Source organism: Neophocaena asiaeorientalis, unplaced genomic scaffold (genome assembly GCF_003031525.2).
Source record: "Neophocaena asiaeorientalis asiaeorientalis breed wild unplaced genomic scaffold, Neophocaena_asiaeorientalis_V1.1 scaffold166, whole genome shotgun sequence".
Taxonomy (NCBI): Eukaryota; Metazoa; Chordata; class Mammalia; order Artiodactyla; family Phocoenidae; genus Neophocaena; species Neophocaena asiaeorientalis.
In genome coordinates, this window is record NW_020174933.1 from 3005448 (window position 1) to 3020381 (window position 14934).

A 14934-nucleotide genomic window follows, 5' to 3' on the forward strand; every position below is an offset into this window, starting at 1 on the left:
TGACCAAGAGAACACATGAATCAACGACTGTGTTAGAATCTGCATAAAAGCACCAATTAGAGACATGGTTGACATCAATTTAATTTTGTAGCACCCACTATCACAGTTTCAAATAATTTCTATTTATAAAGAAAACATAAAATCATGCAGGACGTCAAAATGAAGGCAGCTTAAAAAGTACAGCACGAAGATACAGAAAGGATCCCAAAAATTCAGTCGTTTAAAAGCATAGCTGAAGAAGTGTCCCCCATGGAGCTTCCAAGGGTCTGCCTCAAAGGAAAATGGTCACTGGCGGTCACATCAAACAGGAGAGCATGGCTCAGCTCAGGAAGCCATGAGAAGCTACCCTCTACATTTCCAAAAGGCTGGATAAACTCAATCATTTCGTTTCGAGTTGCACCGTTGACTACTTTGATCTCTTCGATTCAGCTGTGGAGTGATTTCCAGGAGGCATCCTTAGCCAAACATGGCCACGGGGAGAGAGAGAACAGCCTCTCCTCCTCTGCTGTGGGTCTTCCTCTGGCTGATCTGGACCCCCAGGTGTGGCCCCCCACTCGCCCGGCACTTGGATCAGCGTCATGGCCGTGACCCTCTAAACATGAGGGAAGCAAGACATACCCTCTCATCCATTTATACCCAAGTGCACACGGTTCAGTAGGTGGAGTCGGAATTCCCAGGTAGGAAATCATAGAACAAAGAGGGAAACTGTTTCTCAGTCAGTTCCTTGGGTGCACGAAGCTCCGTATGTTTCAGTTACAAGGGCAGAAAACAGTCTCAACGTTCTTAGGGCCAAAGTGTCATTAAATATGAAAGACAATCCAACACATTGCTTCTGCATGTCTAAGTGAAAAAGGAAGCCAATGTTAGCCCGTACGCTGGGAGAGAGGCGGCCACAGGCAAATAGGAGAAATCTGATTCAAGTAGTGAGGAAATGGCCCTAAAACAAGCAACACAAAGAGCAGAAACATGGACCTGGAGGAGAGGAAAATTCTAGAACAGAGAGGGCAGATGTAGAAAAATGTTATAAGGAGGATAGTCATGGCTCAAAACTAAATGAAACATTCATTCATCTGAAAAAGGGAAAGAAAATTCACTAGACCATAGTTATTAGGACTGTATTTAAAATAATGTGTTTTTCTATCATGTATCATAGAGGAAGAGGAAAGTCTAGTGCTTCCGGTTGAAGTCTGCTGTAACTGAGGGAGATCGATCCCTTTGTCTTTTTGCATAGAAGCCACTGTTCTCATGATGTTAAAGACGGAGCATCATTAAATTGAAAGCCAAAGAGACTAACTGTCCACAGACAGCTAACCTTAAATCTCCACAGAAGAAAAGTCCTTCTGAGTGTTTAGGAAGAATCCCCCAGAGTGAGGAACTGTTATGATGGGGACCTTCAGGGGAATGGAACCCTCATCTCAATCATGCAGGCCCCATTCCACTTCTAATATCTGTCAATTTGTAAAATAACTGCACTCTTCCTATCTTTTAGTGGGGCTACTTCTAAGGGTTCTAACATAAAACCAATAATCAATGGAAGGTTGGTTCTAGGCTGGTCTTAAACAAGCCTGAAAGGATGTGAACAGATTTCATCCTCCAGCAGAGGGCAGTACCACATTAAAACTACTATTCAGAAAAAAACAGGTGCAACATCTTTTGTCTACTACCATGCATTTCCTATACTATTATTTTTTTTTCATTTTTGCCTCACCAGGTGGCTTGCAGGATCTTAATTCCCCAACCAGGGATTGAACCCAGGGCTCCTGAAGTGGAAGCATGGAGTCCTGACAACTGGACCACCAGGGAATTCCTCTATATTATTGACTAATTATTTAGTGTCACAAAAATGGAAGACTTGTTCATACAAGTTATCTGAAATATTGATGGGCAATCCTGGCAAACAATTGAAGCCCTAACGATTTTAAATCTTATAATTTTAAATAACCATGTGCTTTATTTATTTATTTTTGCAGTATGTGGGCCTCTCACTGCTGTGGCCTCTCCCGTTGCGGAGCACAGGCTCCAGAGGCGCAGGCTCAGCGGCCATGGCTCACGGGCCCAGCCGCTCTGCGGCATGTGGGATCTTCCCGGACCGAGGCACGAACCCGTGTCCCCTGCATCGTCAGGCGGATTCTCAACCACTGCGCCACCAGGGAAGCCCTGTGCTTTATTTTTGTCTACGTCCACTTGAGTCTTCCTCTGTGTGTATATGTCCTGGGGGTGTGTGGTGTCTAAAACAGCTTTGCTTTCCATTCCCTTGCAAGTAGAAATTTTCTATTGCAACCAAATATAATTCTTATTACAAAGAGCCTCATCACATAACATCATAACATTGCAGATGGGAGTTTTGCTTAAAAGAGTGTATCTCGGAACTTAGCTAAAGAGATTTCATCCTTCTAATAGCAAAAGGACCTCATCAGAAGCAGTTTAGTTTATAATGTGGTCAATTTAACATGGATCCCTACAGACAGTATAATAAGCAAAGCTCTTAAGTATTTTTTTAAATATAAATTTATTTATTTGTTTTTTGCCGCACTGGGTCTTCGTTGCTGTGCACGGGCTTTCTAGTTGTGGCGAGTGGGGGCTACTCTTTGTTGCAGTGTGCAGGCTTCTCATTGCAGTGGCTTCTCTTGTGGAGCACGGGCTCTAGACGTGCGGGCTTCAGTAGTTGTGGCATGTGAGCTCAGTAATTGTGGCTCGCAGGCTCTAGAGCGCAGGCTCAGTAGTTATGGCGCACGGACTTAGTTGCTCTGCAGCATGTGGGATCTTCCCAGACCAGGGCTCAAACCTGTGTCCCTTGCATTGGCAGGCGGATTCTTAACCACTGCGCCACCAGGGAAGCCCAAAGCTCTTAGGTATTAATGAACTTAAATAATTTCCTTTCTTTCCACTTTTGCCTTTGTAAAGTATTGGGTTGACCAAAAGGTTCGTTCGGTTATTTCCGTAAGATGGCTCTAGTAGCACTTAGCTGTCTTTAACTTCATTTGAAACAATTTTGTTAGATAGTATGTGACAGCTGTCATATCAGCGTGCATTTAAAAAAGAATTATCAAAATTGGTGAATTTTTGTGTAGCCATTTTAATATTGAAGATGGAAGGAAAAAAGCAACATTTTCAGCACATTAGCTAGTAAAAATGCATGGAAATGCACAAAAAGATTTGTGCAGTGTAGGGAAAAGGTGCTGTGACTGATCGAACATGTCAAAAGTGGTTTGAGAAGTTTCGTGCTGGAGATTTCTCGCTGGACGATGCTCCACAGTCACGTAGACCAATTGAAGTTGAGAGCGATCAAATCGAGACATTAATTGAGAACAATCAACATTATACCACGCGGGAGGTAGTCGACATACTCAAAATATCCAAATCAAGCGCTGAAAATCATTTGCACCAGCTCGGTTATGCTGATCGCTTTCATGTTTGGGTTCCACATAAGTGAAAAAAAACCTTCTTGACTGTATTTCCGCATGAGATTCTCTACTTAAAGTAATGAGAACGTTCCGTTTTTAAAACAAATTGTGACGGGCAATGAAAAATGGATAGTGTACAACAATGTGGAATGGAAGAGATCGTGGGGCAAGCGAAATGGACCACCACCAACCACACCAAAGGCCGGCCTTCATCCAAAGAAGGTGATGTTGTGTATATGGTGGGATTGGAAGGGAGTCCTCTATTATGAGCTCCTTAAGGAAAGCCAAACAATTAATTCCAACAAGTACTGCTCCCAATTAGACCAAATGAAAGCAGCACTCGACAAAAAACGTCCAGAATTAGTCAACAGAAAATGCATACTCTTCCATCAGGATAACGCAAGACCACTTGTTTCTTTGATGACCAGGAAAAAACTGTTACAGCTTGGCTGGGAAGTTCTGATTCATCCACTGTATTCACCAGATATTGCACCTTCAGATTTCCATTTATTTAGGTCTTTTTTTTTTTTTAATTCATATAGTTATTTATTTATTTTTGGCTGCGTTGGGTCTTCATTGCTGCGTGTGGGCTTTCTTTAGTTGCGGTGAGCAGGGTCTACTCTTTGTTGTGGTGCATGGGCTTCTCATTGCGGTGGCTTCTCTTGCTGTGGAGCATGGGCCCTAGGGCATGTGGGCTTCAGTAGGTGCAGCGTGTGGGCTCAGTAGTTGTGGCTCACGGGCTCTAGAGTGCAGGCTCTGTAGTTGTGGCGCACAGGCTTAGTTGCTCCGCGGCATGTGGGATCTTCCCAGACCAAGGATCGAACTGGTGTCCCCTGCAATGGCAGGCGGATTCTTAACCACTGTGCCACCAGGGAAGCCCCATTTATTTAGGTCTTTACAAAATTCTCTTAATGGAAAAAACTTCAATCCCCTGGAAGACTGTAAAAGGCACCTGGAACAGTTCTTTGCTCAAAAAGATAAAAAGTTTGGGGAAGACGGAATTATGAAGTTGCCTAAAAAATGGCAGAAGGTAGTAAAACAAAAGGGTGAATATGTTGTTCAATAAAGTTTTTGGTGAAAATGAAAAATGTGTCCTTTATTTTTACTTAAAAACTAAAGGCACTTTTTGGCCAACCCAGTAACAGCATATTTATGCTTGTATAGTATTTATTTGCTAAAAATTAACTTTAAACAAAGTTATTTGGGGTTATTTCACAATTGAATTATAATTCTACTTTAGTTGAGATTTACTTTTGATATTTCTGTATGTAACACAAATAAAAGTCATCCTCCATTTGGTCAAGGTCTAGAATCCGAATGAACTTTAATTAAAAACAGTGTTTGGTTAAATCTGTCTCTGCTAATATCATACTCTTAATAATTAAAACTTTTCATAAGGTAAATGCCAACAGATACAGATGTCAATATGAGCGAATAATGGTAGAGTGAAATTAAACCAACACATTTTTATCAAATCCCTTCTACCCTGGCACATCCCCTATGCAATTATAATAGAAATTTAAGCTTTCATAGCCAGTGATGGAAATTATTAGCCATCAGGGCTTGCAAACTAATGCCGCCAAATGGAGAGATGAGTGGGTGGTGCTCTGTGGTCTCACAGTTTTCCTGTAATTCTTGAATATAAAGGACAGGACTTCCCTGATGGTGCAGTGGTTAAGAATCTGCCTGCCAACGCAGGGGACATGGGTTTGATCCTTGGTCCGGGAAGATCCCACATGCCGCGGAGCAACTAAGCCCGTGTGCCACAACTACTGAGCCTGCACTCTAGAGCCCGCGAGCCACAACTACTGAGCCCACACGCTGCAAATAATGAAGCCCACATGCCCTAGGGCCCGTGCTCCGCAGCAAGAGAAGCCACCGCAATGAGAAGCCCGCATACTGCAACGAAGACCCAATGCAGCCAAAAAAAAAAAAAAGATAAGGAGCATGCTTAGCTCTGCCCATAGCTAATCCACCTGAATTCTGTGTCTTAACGTTTTTGATCCAACTCAAAGATAAGTTCAGCTAACACTTATTAACAAGAGCCATGTTCAAGAAATCTATGAGGATAAATTCTGCCTAAAGTCAGTTTTGAAATTGAAATGTGAAGTCTGGAATTTTGGAAACATGTCCCACAGAAGCAGTGCCAATAGGGACTAGTGTCCCCAATTCAGCCCACAAAAAGCTGTTAATTCACGAATTTGTGAAGCATAGAACTGTCCATTCTACAGAGCCTGATCACCAACAGTGTTTCCATGAGAAAATTTTCATCATTTTCTGGATTTCTAGTCGGGGATGTTAGGAACTGGTTCTTTTTTTTTTTTTTTTTTGTGGTACGCGGGCCTCTCACTGTTGTGGCCTCTCCCGTTGCGGAGCACAGGCTCCGGACGCGCAGGCTCAGCAGCCATGGCTCACAGGCCCAGCCGCTCTGTGGCATGTGGGATCTTCCCGGACCGGGGCACGAACCCGCGTCCCCTTCATCGGCAGGCGGACTCTCAACCACTGCGCCACCAGGGAAGCCCTTGAGTACATCTTTTGATAAACCTGACACATATCTGCTAAATCTGACAAGACGAGCTAGGTGTGACTAGCACTGACTGAATCAGAAGTGATGAGTAAGTTCTATAGTAATTTTGCAAGTTTAGTGTTTACGTTTGACCGTGAGGCTGACTATATACCAGCAACCTCATAAAAACTGCTGTAACTGCTAGTGGGAAAAAAATGTCAGTGGTTTAGGAAACAACTTTCTTTTGAGTTAATCCTAATCTCCCTTGTACTCCAATCAATGTCATTCATCATTTTTACTTACTTAGGGATTTAAACAGAATCCTCCCAAATTGGACAAAGTGCCTTAATTTTCTAAACCTAAAGCCAAAACCAAATAGCACTTCTATGAAATCGTCAAGTAAACCAAGGCTTCTCTCTCCCTCCCCCTGCCCACCCCCCAAACCTAGAAAATTCTCTCTAATAACAAACGCTCCCATCCACACCACCTTCCACAGTAAACCATCAAACGAGAACAGGGGATAGTCTTTGGACCCAATTTTTCACTTGGTTTAAAATCCTTTGAAATTTAGGTTTTAATGCATAGCTTCCTTCCCAGTATCACCAGTAAAGATATCTCTTTCTTCGCTAAAGTGCTGTGTAGTATTATTGGGCCCTGTTTTAAGGTGGGGTAGTAGGTGCTAGACGGGGTTGCATTTCACCCACAGGCCAGGTAGTTTTTATTTCTTAACTGAGCTTTCTCTCGGGGGTGAAACACTCAGCCTGATATACAAGACATAAAAGTAAATATTAAATTAATTTTTAAAAAGCCAAGGGTACCGAAAGGGCCTACTCTTTTTTTTTTTTGTGGTACGCGGGCCTCTGACTGCCATGGCCTCTCCTGTTGCGGAGCACAGGCTCCGGATGCGCAGGCTCAGCGGCCATGGCTCACGGGCCCAGCCGCTCCGCGGCATGTGGGATCTTCCCGGACCGGGGCATGAACCCGTGTCCCCTTCGTCGGCAGGCGGGCTCTCAACCACTGCGCCACCAGGGAAGCCCCGGGCCTACTCTTTGTCAACACCTTTCCCATGGTCCTTATTACCCTGCTAATTCCTGACTCTGTCCTCCCAATCACCATCGGTTTTTGCATTTCTTTCAAAACCACTCAGGTAAAGTCCTCTTTGATAGTGCCCAGATTATACAAGTATTTGAATAAGAAAGATGGCATGTGTCCTGAAGAGTATCACCACACGATGCCAGCAGCCTGTGAACTCACCTAAGTACTTTACAACAAAAAGAGTAACAGACTAAAGGGAAACTTCTCTCTGTGGTTTCCTTCTAAGCTGTGGGAGTGTCATTAATCATAAAGGATCTTGTGGATGATGACTTTTAGTTCTGAGTTCAGCCTTCAGTTTTTAAGGGAGAGGATACTTTTATTTTCATCATGGCATGAATCCACTCTGACTGTAGCTTTGGCCCTGGTCCCTATAGGAGCCTACAACATATTTTTCCCAATTCCAGATTCAAATATTAAATAAAAACAGATGTGCAAAACTAAAGGAAAATCCGCCACCAAAAACATACCCCACCCTCCGCAAAACCACCAGCTTTGGGGAAAACTAAGGTCCGCTGTCCCACATCCTTTGCCTAAAGGATCCTTTGTACTTAAAAAAGAACAGATTCACAATGCCCCTTGACCTGTGCTCGGCTCAGGGTCCAAAGAAGCCGATGAGAAGGAGCTGAGGGCTAGAAGTTCCTGGGGTGCTCTCCACGCCCCCTCCTGGGCCATTCTTCGTCCACCCACCTGCGCAGGACCTTCTCCACATCGGCCCTGTGGTAGAGCCGGCAGAGCTCCATCAGCTGGCCCACCGTCCTCTGACTGTTCCGGAGTAAGAACTCCAGGGTGGGGCTCTGGGGCCGCTGCTCCAGGAAACACAGTTCATCGTAGGGCATGCCCCACTTGCTTGCGAAATTCCTCCAGTTTTTGACTGTTGGGTGACAGGGATCCAGCTTTATCCTGATCACGTCTAGTAAGTCCTGGTCATTGAGCAAGTCGCTGATGGTGGGGGCCAGGAGCAAGCAGGACGAACAGGTACAGTTTTCCGCGCAGGACGCGTCCTTGCTTATATCTGCGGGGACAAACGATACGGTCCACGTGTCAGCAAGAGGCCCAAGAGGCACGCTCATCTCTTCCGTGCTCTACTTTCCCGCTGAAAGGTTCATAGCGTCAGTGTAAGTACAACAGCACATCTTACAGAGATATTTCAGGACACTCATTTCTACGTACTCACCAATAACGTGTTCTTCTTTATGGCCAAGGATGGCTGCTTTGCGGAAGCGGTGGCAAGATTTTATAAAGCCAGGTTTCCTTTCTTTCTGAGACTCTCTGTCGCCCAGGCTGTGCATCTGTGAGACTGCTGGCCAGACGAGGGCCCCGAGGAGCAGGGCTTTCTCCGTGGGCAAACTGCCAGTCCAGGGCTGTCGGACTCTCCACCCTCCCCCCTTCCAAGTTACAAGTCAGCCCCGACAGCTTCTTAATGCCAAGCACAGCATGTGAGGGTGTAAAGGATTGCACAATTCTTTAAAAGGTCTTTAAAAAAAAAAAAAAATGCACACACACCCCAAACTGGAATATCCACTCCATATGCGTATTTGAAAATGAGTGATAATTGATAATGCCAGAAAACGTACTTTTTAGATTTATGGCCACCTTATCATGTCTTTGCCTTTATCTCTGGTTTTCTTCACCCATGGGGCTGCCTTTAAAGTGGAGCCAACACCCTGAGGTGTGCAGCAGGTGGGACGAGTGGGTGGCTTTGAGCTCAGCCTCAGCAAGAGCAGCCCCAGCGCGGAGGAAGGACAACCTTCCCCATCGGTAACCTTTGGCCTCATGCAGTACCCGGCAGCATGTTAGCAGGAGGGTGCAGTTAGTAGGTAAGTCGTGAGTAGGTCAGAGGTCAGAGGTTAGCAGGTAAGAGGCAAAACCAGTTATAGTAAGATTGTAAGCAGGGTCTGTACAGCATGGCAACCCAAGCGACTTAAAATATGCAACAGCACTGGGTCTCCTGACCCCTCTGACCTGGGACATTAACAGCCAAAGGTGACACTAGAGATCACTGGCTTGGAAAATTCTGGGAGGTTATGATGACCTTTTCTACACTGAGCCATGTGGACTTCCCAATTTAGGAAAGTAAAGAATTCAGAAAAAGGGACTCACTTTGGTGACTGTAAAATTGAGAACCAGCAATTTTGGGGCAAGCACACAGTAAAAGATAACAAGAGCCTGAAAATTATGTTCATTCTCTTTGGCCTACTAATGTCACTTCTGAGAATCCAGCCTAAGGAGATCATCTAGAATACGTATATACACGAACACTTTAATGAGTTTATTCATATTATCCATTTTTTTAAAAAAACAGTTTAAAAAGTTAGGGGACTAGTGGAATAAATTATTGTGCTACTTGATGGGATATTATTTAAGTAATTATGAAGACTACGTAGCAACCTAGAAAACGCCTGTGCTCTCACATTAAGTGGAAAACGCAAGATGTGAGGAATTTATGTACTCATTACAACTATGGAAAAAGTCTCTGTTCATATTACTATGGAAGGAAATGTACAAAAGTAATAATAGCTGTTGTGGTTAATGTGGTAGGAGTATGTTTCTATTTTCCAAACTTTCTCTAGTGGTGGTGTATTTCTATGATAACTAAAACAATGTATTACATTAATAAATATATTGTTTAGCACAGAGAAGGCTTAGCAGTGGAGTGACCCTCCTCTTTGCCAAGCTTCACTTACGCCTTTGAGCCCACCCCTTACTTCTTTCCCCATGATTTGTTTCATCAAATATCTCCTTGCCTTCCCCTCATCTCCAGCCACCCAACTCTACTGACTCTCTTTCCTTCATCTACAAATATGTACAGGGCTCCTCTATCATTAAATATAAGAACCTCAAACCGCCCTCCTCTGGCTTCATAACTCGCTGAAGTGACTTTCTCTTAACTCTAATTTACTGTTTTTATAAAATGTATTTATTTATTATTATTCTTTTGTCCACACCACACAGCACGTGGGATCTTAGTTCCCTGAGCAGGGATTGAACCCGTGGCCCCTGCAGTGGAAGCGTGGAGTCTGAACCACCCACCAGGGAAGCCCCAATTTACTATTAGACTTCTAGAAGGAGAATTCAAAACCTGTTGCTTCCAATGCCTCATCATGTTCTTAATCTTCACCTTCTTTGGCTTTGAGCAGCATCTGACCCAGCCTAGTTCTTGCCAAACCCTGTAGAGACTGGACCCAGTTCCCTGCACCGCAACTGTGGGCCAGAGTCCAGTTCTGATGGGGTAGAAAAGTCCAGAGAAGCAGATCCCCACCTGCCTTTGAGGATCACCCAGACCTCCTGCTGCTGCTGACGCCCCCATCACACCAGCTCCTCTTGGATTTGGCTGCATCTGGAACTGGGCCCAAGACTCTTTTGCCCCTTTGGACGCTGTCTATTGCACTGCAGGCTGTGTTTTCCCTGAAGGTTCCTTCTGAAAGCCAAGCCCCATATCCCCAGGCATACCCTACCATGTCCTGGACACATCCCTTCTCTTGTCAGCCTGATATGCTAAGATCCCAGCCTGTCTCATTGCTGAGTCCTTGGGAGTTCCAAGGAAGCGCTCTAGCCCTGTTCTCAGCCCGAAGTTTTCCCCTTCCACATTCTCTCCCTTTGGTCACCTTCTCCACTCCCAACAACCTCTACAAAACTCTCCCACTAGAATAGAAGACCCTTTCTTTTTGCATCTGCAGGACCCAGTACAGCCCTCGGCATATAGTAAATGCTTAACCAACGTGGCCTGAATGAGTGAATGAATAAATGAATGGTCAGCCCTGCCCACTCACTTGGGCTCCAGAATTGACTACTGGAAAGCTCCTCTTGATGTTCAGAAGACATCTCCAACTCAAAGGACCCGAACCAGTACTTAAATTTCTCCCGCTATGCACCCAAAGCACCTCAAGTCCCCTATTTACACTCGCAGTTCCCCAGCATCCTTACAGACTTCTCTCTATCCAACCAGTTACCAGGGTCCCAGCCTCCCCTGGAAGCTCTCCACACCTCTCTTACTATTCCCTGTGAATTCCTTGAATATATAATCTGGGCTCCAGAGAAGGGGGACTACTCAGTTCCCTGAACAGACAACCTGTATTCTCCTTTTTTTCAAAGGTTAATTAAATGAAAAGAAAAAAACTAATATAAGCTCAGTGTAGAACATTTAAAAATTATATACAATTGTGAATTTTGTATACACTTGAACATTTAGGGTTTTCCCATATTTTCATGACTATGAGGAACAATTTGATGCAGATCCTTACATATAAAAATTTGGGGCACATCTTTAACCATCTCACCAGTAATGGGATTATTGGGCCAAAAGTTACGAGCATTTTTAGGCTATCAATGCATATACGCTAAATTGCTTTCCAGAAATAAATGCTGTACCAATTTATACTCCAAGCAGAGCATAGTGATGGTGCTTATCTCACTTCACTTTTATCAGCACCAAATATTACTTTAAAAAATCTTTGTCAGTTGCATAGGTGGAAATTAACAAAGATTTCCTCCATGCCTTTTCTGGTATTTTCTCTCTGATCAGTTATCGATCTCTCTTCTTTCTCTCTCCCTTTCACTGGACTTCCTCTAACTGGACTTCCCTTCAGCTACTGAACGTCATCCATTCTATAAAACCCACCTCAGGGCTTCCCTGGTGGCGCAGTGGTTAAGAATCCGCCTGCCAATGCAGGGGACACGGGTTTGAGCCCTGGTCCTGGAAGATCTTACATGCTGCGGAGCAACTAAGCCCGTGAGCCACAACTACTGAGCCCACGAGCCACAACTACTGAAGCCCACGCACCTAGAGCCTGTGCTCCGCAACAAGAGAAGCCACTGTGATGAGAAGCCCGCGTTCCACAACAAAGAGTAGCCCCTGCTCACTGCAACTAGAGAAAGCCCACACGCAGCAACGAAGACCCAATGCAGCCAAAAATAAATAAATAAAACAAATTTATATTAAAAAAACCCCACCTCAGATACACCCCTTCATGAAATCCCCCAGCTCCTGCCTAGAATGCTGTCTCACCCAGAATCCCATCATTTTGTTTGCATCTCCTGACTCTGCCTTGCAGTGAGATATTCTGTATGGTTTTTGTTGTTTTTATTCCTCATTTACCTTAAATGCCCTGAGAACAGATCCATATCCTTCTGCAGTATGTCCCACATCTTACAGTTCTAAAATGTTGAATTACATTTACATGTAATATAGTGAGAGTTATTCTTCAGCTTCATTAATAACGGTATACAAAGAAATAAGACTTTAGCTGCATGGTGGGACAGAAGTTTACTTTAAAAAAAAAAGAACTATCTAATGGTGAAGGTGGTTTTGCAGTAAAAGGGGGAAACTGCAATTTTCTTTGCCCTTATTTAAAGGTAGGGTCAAAATAATATTCTGTCAAGTGGAAAAGAAAGCAGCTTACCAAAGGGTATGTATAATTCAGTTTTTGTAAAAATAAAATAATACAGTCATTTATATCCACATAAAGCATATGTTATGCACACATGCATGGGCATAGAAAAAATCTGGAAGTACACATAACAATAATGTTAACAATGGATATTTCCTAATTTTCTATAGTTACTGTGTTTATTTGGCTACTTAAAAATATTTTTTAAATGTCACAGAAAAATAAAGTAGGATTTACACCTCTAAGTCCAGAATTAAATGTATTAGTGTGTGAAAGTCAGCTCTGTATTACCTTCATAAGACTCAGGGTTGGCAATGTTTTCTCCTTTAGTGTCAAGAAGAAGAATGAAAACATCATTAAGCGTTCTGTGAAGCTCCTCTAAGCCTTCTAGTGTATAAGAAGCTTCTATTTCTTTGAACAACTACATAGACTACAAAATTATCAGTTTGTTTTAAAATACATGATGTGTCAAAAAGTCTACTGATGTTTTCCTTTTGTATTTTCAATGACACAAATGCTAAGCCATTTAGTGAACAGGAATCTACCGAAACTGCCAACAGTTGTGAATTTAAAGTTGCCTTTTAGAATCATAAACTATAATTAGCTCTCTGAGGACTTCAACAGAGAAACGTGTTTCTTTTCCCATGAAATACATTTTGTCCTGCCCTGCTATAAACACCTATCATGTAACAGTGCACATGAAAGGAAAGATTGGGTAATGCCTTGGAGAAGAAACAATTGTGGAGAGAGACAGACTCAGGACCAAAGAAGTTTTCATCAGAAATGGGGGGAAATGGGATTATTATTTGATGCTTCTCAATAGCAAGCACAGGGTGGCTGTACGGCAGAAACTCAAAAACTGTTTACTAAATGAATGAATGAGAACTGTGCTTTCTCCTCAGGAGACAAGGTAGGTTTCTTACGACTGTCTGATGAATTTTAGGACCTGAAAAGAGACTTACTAGTAAAGGGAACACAACGTTGCTGATGTCTGCCGGCAGTTAACAGATATGGTGGAAAACAGAACAGAACTGGTCTTCAAATACAAAAAGACGGATTGATTCTAGATTTGGGGGAAGGAAAGGAGAGTGTTACTGAGAAAAGAGAAGTTAATTATGTATAAAAATTCACTTAGATTCTCTACCAAGTAGTGTCCTCACTTGTCATATTTTGACACGGGTATTTTCCGCCGATGCAAAACAAGAATGTTATTACACCATTAATTTATGATGACTTCTTATTGTAGCGGCCAAAACCCTGGAAGGACTTGCCCTCTGTAAGTTCGGTTTGAGTACTGGCTTAAACTAAGGAAGAGTTTATCAGCGGAGAAAGGGCCAAATTTCTCAGCGATTTTCATCACCACAGTAACTGTCATTTATCAAATGCCTAACGTATAACCAGCCCTGCACCGAGTCCTTTACACACATAATCCTGAAGTATCCGATTCTGCATGTGTATCAGATGGGGCCCATCAAACCCCGGTGCTCCAGCTTCCCAGAGCTTGACTGCTCATGGCACTTAACATCCATGGACTTTAGATTCCTCATCTATCAAATGGAGATGATAATAATTCCTATAGCTCATGAATTAAATGAGATAAACGACGTGAAAGCATTTTTGTCAAGTCTTATGTAAATGTTATTTAATGATGTTAGGTTTTACATTTATTTTTTTTTAAGTAGACTGGAAAAAAAAGAATCCCCGTGTCATCTGGCCTCTGTTGACACCTCCTAGCTCACCACCTTTCCTACTGCTCCTCACTGCCTACACTTGTCCCTAGAACACTAAGCTCAATGCCGCCTCAGGACCTTTGCACCAGCTAGTTCTGTCCCCTGGAGTCCTCCTTCCTCAGATCTCCACATGGCTGGCTTCTTTGCATTATTTAGACCTTGGTGCACCTTCTTAGCTAAAGCAGCATCCTTTCCCTGCAGGCAAAACCCATTGTATTCATTTATTTTCCTCAAGGCCCCTACCACCGTATGAAATTACTTATTTGGGTTTATTGTCTGTCACTCCCAACTAGTATATAAGCTCCAAGAGGAAAGAGATGTAGATGTCTGATGTCACCACTTCATTACAGGCACAGAGTAGGCACTCAATAATGTCTGCTGAGTAAATCAAATGAATGAAGAATGGGACACAGAGAAACAGTCAAATTAGAAACCTCTGGGCAGTCTATGAAGAGCTATCTAGAGATTTTCAGACGAACTGAAAGTTTTTTAGTGCTGAGTATATATAAGGCAGAAGAAAGATGACTGGTTGCTATGGAGACAGAGTACACTGAGTACCACAGAGGTTATCCCCATGAGCTTTAGAGACGTGCCGACCGTCAATACAATCGACACCGTGCAGGTGTGCAGCTTGGACAGGTTACTGAGCTTGCTAACGCCATGGCCTCCCTCTCTGAACAGGGAGAGCGATACCTATTTCATAAGGTTGTTGAGAGGATTAAATGATATCATCCCTTAAAGCCTCATCCTAGTGCGTGATAAGTATGCAACAAAGAATTAGTAGCTGCGGGTAAGGAACATAACCAACAGAC

General features: G+C 43.3%; 1 protein-coding gene across 7 annotated transcripts in view; it reads right to left on the reverse strand.

Annotated features, from left to right (window-relative positions):
* Nucleotides 1-14934, reverse strand: part of EDARADD (EDAR associated via death domain) — a 61755-nt gene that overhangs the window by 2033 nt on the left and 44788 nt on the right. For 4 of the 7 annotated variants that reach the window (XM_024761467.1, XM_024761462.1, XM_024761461.1 and 1 more), the window contains one exon: nt 6842-8017. In XM_024761467.1, the coding sequence (XP_024617235.1) occupies nt 7635-8017 (383 nt within the window). In that variant the 3' untranslated portion in view covers nt 6842-7634. Of the gene's footprint in view, nt 1-7; nt 841-6841; nt 8018-14934 lie in introns of those variants that run through there. The other 3 variants (XR_003005491.1, XM_024761466.1, XM_024761463.1) reach the window with 2 other exon arrangements.